Source organism: Rhagoletis pomonella, unplaced genomic scaffold (genome assembly GCF_013731165.1).
Source record: "Rhagoletis pomonella isolate Grant_MI unplaced genomic scaffold, Rhpom_1.0 Rhpom_scaffold_00005, whole genome shotgun sequence".
Lineage (NCBI taxonomy): Eukaryota > Metazoa > Arthropoda > Insecta > Diptera > Tephritidae > Rhagoletis > Rhagoletis pomonella.
The window spans coordinates 34,873,638-34,883,497 of NW_023458559.1; the positions used below are offsets into that span (position 1 = coordinate 34,873,638).

At 36.8% G+C, this 9,860-nt stretch overlaps 1 protein-coding gene across 1 annotated transcript in view; it reads right to left on the reverse strand.

Moving 5' to 3' along the window:
• LOC118740077 overlaps positions 1-9,860 on the reverse strand; it is a 35,056-nt gene that overhangs the window by 3,911 nt on the left and 21,285 nt on the right. Inside the window, exon 3 of the mRNA XM_036471570.1 lies at positions 3,103-3,346. Coding sequence (XP_036327463.1) covers positions 3,103-3,346 — 244 coding nt within the window. The remainder of the gene's footprint in view (positions 1-3,102; positions 3,347-9,860) is intronic.

A 9,860-nucleotide genomic window follows, 5' to 3' on the forward strand; every position in this document is an offset into this window, starting at 1 on the left:
CTTCGCCATTTTTATTTGCAAATTTTCAATGACTTCAACTTGCCATTTTTAGCATTATTTGTTCTTGCATTGAATGCGTTGTAATGAAATACAGTAAATCTTGATTTTTTCAGCGCACTTTTAGAAAAGTCAATTACCGGAAAGTTCAGATTTCACGTAGCGCAGGGCTGCCAAGTACAATGTAAATTTATAGAACGCAAGAGTGTGAATAATTGAACGAATTTTAAAAAAAGAGAATAACATATTTGTTTCAATTCATTTTAAATATTAAGAGAGGTATAAGCGCACTACCTCTTTGTAGGACCTGGGCTCGATCCCGGGTCCGATTAACATTTAAAATTGGAAAAATTTTTTTCTAACAACAACCGCCTCTCGGCAGGCAGTGTCGCACGTTTAATTGTTTTTCTAACGTAAAAAATATTGGCATAAAACCATTTGCCGTACGGAGGCGGAGTAAAATTGTAGATCCCTCCATTTGTGTTATAACATCAAGAAGCAGGCCAGCAAAGAGAGGAGTACCTCAAGCAACCACTTGGTGTACGTAAACCTAGGAAGCTGCGCCGAGCCTAATGAAGACGTTCCGAGTGGTGCAAAGGTTTCAAATTTTTTTTAACTGTATGAAAGCGTTCATGCAGCAAGCATTATTCAGAACCGTCTATGGGACCTGAAAGTAAACCAATTTTTTATTCTTTATTTTATTCTTGTCTTGTAGTAGACATCATTTAGGATGCCAACTATTTTAGTGAACCTAAGAAGCTCTTCGGAACCTGCTTTGGAGATATTCTCCAGTTTACCAAACCGAGTAGCTCTCAAGTATTTCATTCGTGTTCTCGATAGTCAGTTACAGAAGGGAAAATCTACAGGTGCTATGTTAAATGGGCCACAAAGGAGTGTGTAAAGGCACTACAGGCGCCATGGGTGCAAAGTTGGGAGCGACTTTTAATGCCTTGCTAGTTTTTCTATCCGTGGATTTAGCTATCCAAGATGAAGCAATGAAGAAGAACATGTGTACTGGATTCTTTTGGATTGTGATACGTCGAGCAGAGTTTCGGGTACTGATACAAATACACCATAGAAACTCGTCAAAAACTTTTTATGGTATGTCACATTAAGTTAAACTTTCATGAACTTAAACTTTCTGAAAATGAGCAAATTTGTTTAAACTTAGGGCAAATAAAAGTAAAAATGATTAACGGATTAACTTTATGTGCACTAATTTCAAATTATTTGTTCCAAATTTAAATCCTTTAACTTAATGTAACAATGCTTTATATCAATAGCTTCAAGACTGATGCATTTGGATGGTAATTTCAGTTTATTTTCCCTGGACTTAAACCACCTCTTCAAATACCTCTTCAAGAATTTTCCAAGAATATCCAACTATCAAATACATAACGGATTTAACGAATAAGGCTGATGAGAATCCATTGCCTACAAAACAACCAGGTATGTATTTATTTGCTCAAAATGTCAGACAGGTAGACGGAAAAATTCCTTCTCACCCAAAAAAGAAAGAGCTACGGGCCCTAGTAGGACTAATTATGGAACAAAATCCTTGAGGACTACATATGTATGTGCGTCGTTGGTATCATTGACGACAGTGGATCGTACATCTAGCTGGCCAGCTGCGTCAGACTGAGATGTTGCATGGATGAGCTATATTCTCTGTGCCTCTCCAAATTATTAAAGTTCATAAAAGAGTCTCGAATGCAATGTATTGTGGAAAGATCTTCCGTCAACCCGTCAGTGAAAACAAGGGATGATCAAATTTGACAAGCGATGACGGAAAATCGTTCCACAATATGTACATCTCCTACCCCGTCGGAAAACCCAACAACGAAAATGAGGTCCTCGTTTCCTACGCCCATCTGTTTTCCTTATCCTTTTACTCCTTTCTCTAGGCATTAAGCGTTATGAGAATGAAATGGCACATGGTTGCATAGAAAATCATAATTTTGCCATTCCAAAGACCGTTCGAAATGCGAGTTTCAGACCCAGGTCCGTTACGCAGAGGTTAACCTCTATCTTAAAATAAAATACTTCTTTCGGGATTTATTTTATTTAGAAGTGCCAAAAAATAACGCATTTAAAAAATTTATTATTTTTTATTAACTGCATTTTTTTCATTTTATTGTAACTATTTGATGAATGCAAATCTTCTTAAATAACTCAATAATTCAGTCTTAAAGAGTGAAGGAGTTTCTAAAAAGATTTGAAATACTTTGTGTCCTTATTTTAAAAGAAAATAAAATCCTAACTACCCAAATGCCTCCCGATTCTTATTAGAAGACTTTTATTACTCCTATTACGTATTAGTTTCGGGATTTTTCATCTAAGTGGCAACTCTTAACTAATCTTTCTTCCACTAATTTCGCCCATTCAAGCACAAGTGCTCTGCCACAGCCACTCCAATTTGGCGTAAGAAAAATCTTACCATTTGTAGTTCAATCAAGTTTGAACAAATTGAAATAACCGATTTTGGTTAGTGACGCAATGACATGCACTTTGCCAATTTATAGCATTTTTCACTGCTGTCTTATACATATATTTCTTTTCCTTTGTAGTTAGCGTTGTTTTCCAGTTTTTGCCAACTAACGCATGTGCTGTTGATGTCGCAAGCGCAAGGAAAAAGGAAGCAAAAGCGATTACGTTTTGCGAACAAGACATTAAATTATGCACAGATGAGTTAGCAATTCACAAATAAAAACTGATTTCGTGTCTGATTGGAAAACATGCATTCGACTCAGATGGCGATGAGCTAACAGAGTCATTTAGACAAAATGACAAGTGCAGAAAAACTTAATTTGCTAAGGCAAAGAGTAAGTGGAGGAGTTGTGGTAGAAAAAAATTCAGTAAAAAGTTTAAATGAAAAAAAGAAATAGAAAGAAGGAGGCGGATGTTGAGAGTTTTAACAAAAAGCGAAGAACGCGCAATAAAAGTTGCTGATGAGGAAGTGAAAGAAAAGGGATAAAAGGGCGAGTAAACTTTACATGCATTTTAAGAAAAATGTTTGTAAAATACCCAGTTGCTATGACCTTTTATAAATACTGTTATTTTATCAATTTCGCACATACTTCCCTAAGTATTCAAAAATTCACCTACCTCAAAATTTCATTCCACGCTGGATGCTGTTGTGCACCAAAGCGACCTGGCCGTGAAGCATGCACACGACAAGGTTCCTCCAATATACAAGCGCTTGGTCCAAACTCTCGTAAAATTTCTTTTTGCGCCAACTCAGCATCATAAGCGGCATATGCTGCAGTCTCACGTTTGCTGCGCGCGCGATAGGTGTCTGGAAAGGAAATGGAAAAAATAATAATGATTAAAGCTCGCAAAAAATTAGATCCTTTATATTTACAATAATTTTTAGACGTAAAATAAGAGCACTATAATTTTTTTGAAAATGGGCATAGCCACGCCCACTTATGGTTACATGTGTATATCTTGGTATCCCCTACACCAATTTCTTCCACACATGGCACAGTTGTTGGGCTTGGTACAGCATACCAAATGGCCGAAAATTTTTGAAGTGGGTCAATAACAATGCCCACATCACATATAACGGTAATTTGGAGAAATACGAAATCTTCGATAAATCAGTAAATATTAAAGCTACTTTATTCAAAATTGATGCTTGCAAAAATTCTTTACCAAGAAATATGTTTATGATAAAGTTTTGGAAAATAGGCGTGGCAACGCCCACTTCTGATCAAATATATGTATCTCGGTAACCGTTCTACCAATTTGTACCAAACTCGGTATGACTATTGTGCTTGCCACGTAAAAGCAAAATGTTGAAAATTATTGAAATTTCAGAAATGCTTGAAACTTCAATTTTTCGAAACTTAAGGACGCTAATTTACTCAAAATTGATACACCCCGGCTTACCGTGTAGCGGTAGCTTTCGGAAAGCTAAAAATCGTATATTTAATACTTGCGCCGGGTAGTTAATGTTCTTCTCCGCCCGAACTTACGACTTTCCTTCTTGTTTTAAATAGCTCTATTGGTAATATTTTCTTCGCAAAAGTTTAATGATTTTTGGCGACATTAGGGTAAGTATTAGAACGGGGTACATGAGGTCCTTGAAATTTGGGATAATAAAAATACCTGCTCAAGGATATCACGAAAAATGTAAAAAAAAAACACATGGTCAGTTGTAGAAAACTAGAAGTTACTGTTCAAAATAGTTGAGAGCCTTCGTTGCCACACCTACCTGATTAAGTTTTTATAATCTATAAGTGATGATATTTTGAAGATATTTGTTGAGCAGAGTTTTTGATTTTTCATTTGTTTATATTAAATTTTTTAGTGCAAAGTGCAGAGAACTAGAACTTATTGTGAGGGTAATAGATTATCTTTCCCCTGTTGTTGAACTTAATATAATTTTTTATAATTGCATTTAGAAAAAATTCTGTATGCATTACATTCATTAACAGGAACAGCATAATCGGTTTTCTTCAAAATTCGAAGATTCGCTGCATTTTGCTTTAAAAAAAATTTATATAAACAAATCAAATTTTTTAAACCTAGATCTCATCAGCATTGGTGAACTCTTTTGAACAGTAAATTCCAGTTTGGCACCACTCTACTATGTTTGATCAACTTTTTTTCTTTTTTTTCAAAAAAATGGATTTCAGATTAGGACGCTCTTTTTATTTTATTTTATTATTTTTTTTTTTTTTAAATGAGCAACACCTTTATGTTACTACCGAGCATTGCTAATCATTACCTCAAGACTTTGCACAGATCTCGTGGGAGGAAAGTAGAGCTTTGGCAAAGTTCAGAGCATGGCCTCCTTTATATAGGCCAATATAGTATCGCAACGAGCCTCTGTTGGCCTCTATGTTAGAAGGTAAATTGTTAGTATGATATTAAATACTTAGTATGCCTGTCCGCCTTATTTTTATAAATTTTGCATGAAAATTTTCAACGAATTGCCTACCAGTATGAATGTCAACTTAAACACCGAAATTTTAGAAACCACACCAAGGAAATTAGTTCTTGGATTGGTGTTCAAATAAGCACTCATCGCCGTAGACACAGCATAATTATCGATGAGCCATAGGGGGTGTCATCGAATAGGTAGGGCCAACTAGGAGTTGAAAGCGAAACTTCTTCTCCATCAATGCTATTATTTATTTATATTTTTACGGATATTATTGTCACTATGGTCGTCGTTCTTTATCTATTTTATTGCCTTATATCGTAAATAGACTTCTTTCTCAAAAGATACTTTTGTAATTTTTATGAATGGGCTGGCGAGCAAGCATTTAGAAGTTTCAATATTTTATAATATTTTAGCTCATGTCAGATGACATGTACATAACAATGTTTATTATTTAGCGTAAATTTAACAACATTTCTGAATGAGCCAAACCGTTACGAGTAAATTAGCGCTTTTTTATGCCCAACTTAGTCGTTTAAGAGTGTCAACATATAATCATGTGTCTAAAACGGCCTACAGTTTAAAAATCAGAGCAAACATTCGTAGTGTCTGCGCATACGTAAACAGCTTATGCTACAACCGCAAACCACTATTTCAAACAAGCAGTCACTCACCCATTTGACTTGCCATGCACTGAGCCAGAGCATTGCCTTGACCTCATTAAGTATACTCACCAAAAATGTATCCACTCAACTCTCGAAATGTTGATATGTGTAATGACTTCTACAGCAAAACCAACAATTGGCATAATTGAGCAATTAAATAGTCAAATTACACAAACAACTTTGACACATGTTGCTCTTCACGTTTCCCAATTTGCTGTTATTTTGTTGACATTTACTATGCCATAGTACGAATAAAAATGTATTTAAGCATTTTTTAGCATTCGCAGTTAGTTTTTTGCATTGTACGAATCTTATTTGATGGTAACTGCTAGAGTAGTTATTTTTGACAAATCAATGTTGCCAGCATATTTGTAGTTTTTGAAAAGCTGCAAAGAGTATCTACCTACTTATGTGCCTAAGTGTGAGCACCAAAACTTCAAAGTGGTTTCGCTCGTATCGCTCATTATGAGCCCAAATAAGACTTGTAGGAATACTTATCTCCTTCGCAATAACCGAGAGAAAATCATTAAAAGCTGGTATGCAGCTCTCAAGAAAATGTCAAGAAAAAAATTGCCAATATTTCATGTGTGTGACCAAGCAATTTTGACAACTGATACTTCACCACCCTGTTGCCTCGCTCTTTCCTCAAGAAATAGTGGAACGGGCATATATTTCTGTAGCAATCATTGGTTGCCTTGTGCTCTTTTCTCCCAAAGAACGTTAGAAAACCGTAGCAGAAAGCGTAGCAAATTTCTTAAGAACTGCGTACTGCCTGAAGGAAATTTGACTCAAGGAAATTTCTTAGCCATTACCTGTACGTCATTTTATATGGAGTTTTTGCTTTTCTTAAGAGCTGCATACTGGCCTTAACGTTGCAGTTACGGCTTCACGTGGGTCTGCAGGAACAGAGATCGTTAAGTATTATTGCAGTATGTAATTCTGACGCGTTCTTCGTCAGTATATACAAGTACGAACCCTCTGGGTGGGGAAATACTATACTGAGCTTCAGCGGTCTTCGTATCTAGGGCAGTTAAGAACACAACTTTCAAAGGAGCTCCTACGCGGCACTTCTCATAAAAAGGAATGGCCCGGCACGGACTTTCCACAATCAACAGTTACAAACCTAAACGGCGCGTAACGAGCCGCTACTCAAGTATCGGAGACCTGTCAAGAGAGCAAGAGCCGCGCACGAGCGGTTAAATAAACCAATTTGGGTGGACCCGCATTCCGAGGATATAACCTCATAACGGCGACTGTCGAAGGAAGATATTAACCCTACAGTAAAAATACAATAAAATAATGTAATATTACAGTTTTTTGGTTCCTGAATGTTTGTTATAATATAATCCTGGTCGTCGTGGTCGTCTGTAAGACATACTTAGGCTCAATGTTTATTTTGATACCGCATGCGGGTTCAGCAACTCCTAACCCCTCCTAAAACTAGTTTGAGCTTCTCTAAGCATCATCTACCTAGAGTAAGGAGTCTTCTTCTGAGTAAAGCAGGGCACTGGCACCACAGGTATAAAGTCGTTTCCTCCTTTCCTTCATCTTGGTAACTTCTACAGAAGTGATGTAATCGTACGCCTAGTCTATAGGCATGCTTTCCTATTAGGCAGTGTCCTGTTAGCTCTGAGCGGCGGCCATTATTGCTTGGCGGTTCTGCACGTGATCGCTTCCTATCATCTGTCATTAGCTGCTTTAGTAAGTCTATAAGAAGTATGTAGCTTGCAAGTTTGTAAGGGTATTCCTGTTTCACCATATACATCCTCAATATAAAGTTTAGTACCAAGTCGCGCCAGTTCAACGGCATTACAATTCCCCTCTATGCGGCAGTGTCCCGGAACCTATATCACTTTTTGGCGAAATGACTCAGATGTGCGGCATTTTATGGCTAATAATCCTGAACTATATGGGAAAAAATTGCCAACTTACTACTCACTAGGTAGCGTGAGTATATGGGAAAAATGTTTGGCCTAATTACCACGCCAAATATGACCTATTAGTCAATTAATTTAGGATATCTAGGTATCAATACAGAGTAAAATGGTGGCCAGTGGTATCCGACTTACCGGTAGCCACAATAAAATAAAAGAGTAAATGCTTTAAAGCCGTTACCGGAGTTCAACGACCACTCCTAGCTGAGAAAAAGCTCCAGCTGCCTTGAAAGGTCCGCGTAACACTGGCACAATTATGGTCTGGATACTGTTATAGGTTAAATTAGTACGTCTCCAGTCGCAACGCTGTCCGAATACCTATCCCACCTCTCTAATCATCTCTTCACTTTCCCCTTTGAACCTACTCAGCTAACACCACTCTCCCTTTAAACCGAAGCCGTCGAAACAGCATATTTTTCATTAGCCTACCTTTACGGGACTAAGTTCAATGACAATGAGTGAAAGATTACGCAGTAGATAATTTCAGGAGTTAAAATCCCTTAAGAATGGCCTTTCTGAGAGTCAAGGGACCTTCCACTCTACATTCCTTTCTCCTTTTTTGTTGTATGGTGTGGCTCAAATTGGAGAGCTTCTTCTTTCGATACCCATTGGAGGGGTTCTTTTAAAGTTGTTGCTTTAATTTATCAAAAACATACATCTTTTAAGTATTTGCTTTAAGTTTATTTCAAATATGTGTTGTTGCAAACTTAAAATATTCATTGAAATTCATTTGTAATGCTAAATAATATCAATTTATGCATTTGCGTAAAGTGTAAACGGAAACGCCCTTCTAAGGCATGCAAGTGAGCATTTGTTTAGCCCTCTTAGAATGGCTTCACTTAAGAAGGCTTACCTATATTACCACCTGGTTTACTAAACAAGTAAGAAAGTCTAAGTTCGGGCGGAGCCGAACATTAAATACCCGGCGCAAGTATTAAATATATGTTTTTTTCACCCTTCCGAAACCTTCCGCTAGATGGTAAGCCGAGATGTATCAATTTTTGAGTACATTAGCGTCCTTCAATTTCGAAATATTGAAGTTTCAAGCATTTCTTAAATTTACCGTTATATGAGAATCGGCCGTTATTTTATTCCGATTTCAATAATTTTCAATGTTTTGCTTACACGTGGCAAGTACAATAGCCATACCGAGTTTGGTACAAATTGGTAGAACGGTTACCGGTATACTTATATGTGATCATAAGTGGGCGGTGCCACTCCCATTTTCCAAAATTTTACCATAAACGTATTTCTTGGTAAAGAATTGTTGCAAGCGTCAATTTTGAATAAATTAGCTTCAATATTTAATGATTTATCGAAGATTTTGTATTTCTTTAAATTACCGTTATATGGGAAGTGGGCGTGGTTATTGTCCGATTTTAAAAAGTTTCGGTGGTTTTTTATGCTGTACCAAGGCCAACAACTGTGCCAAGTTTGGAAGAAATTGGTGCAGCGGTTACCAAGATATACACATGTAACCATAAGTGGGCGTGGCTACGCCCATTTTCCAAAAATTTATAACATTCTTATTTTTCGTCTAAAACTTATTATAAATACCAATTTTGAGTGAATAATCTCCAGTAGTTACTAAAATATTGCAGTTTTCGTATTTCTGAAAATTACCGTTATATGGGAAGTAGGCGTGGTTATTGAGCGATTGTAAAAATTTTCGGCCATTTGGTATGTTATCCCAAGGCCAACAACTGTACCAAGTTTGGAAGAAATTGGTGCAGCGGTTACCAAGATATATACATGTAACCATAAGTGGGCGTGGCTTCGCCCATTTTCCAAAAATTTATAATGTTCTTATTTTTCGTCTAAAAATTATTGTAAATATCAATTTTGAGTGAATTATCTTCAGTAGTTACTAAAATATCGCAGTTTTCGTATTTCTGGAAATTACCGTTATATAGGAAGTGGGCGTGGTTAAAGTCCGATTTCGCCCTTTTTCAATACCAACCTACCTTGGATTAAGGGAAACCTACATACCAAATTTCGTTGAGATATCTCAATTTTTGCTCGAGTTATCGTGTACACGGACAGACGGACGGACAGACAGACATGGCTTAATCGATTTCTTTCACTTATGGTTACATGTGTATATCTTGGTAACCGCTGCACCAATTTCTTCCAAACTTGGCACAGTTGTTGGCCTTGGTACAGCATCAAAAACCGCCGAAACTTTTTAAAATCGGACAATAACCACGCCCACATCCCATATAACGGAATTTAGAGAAATACAAAATCTTCGATAAATCATTAAATATTGAAGCTAATTTATTCAAAATTGATGCTTGCAACAATTCTTTACCAAGAAATACGTTTATGGTAAAATTTTGGAAAATGGGCGTGGCACCGCCCACTTATGATCACATA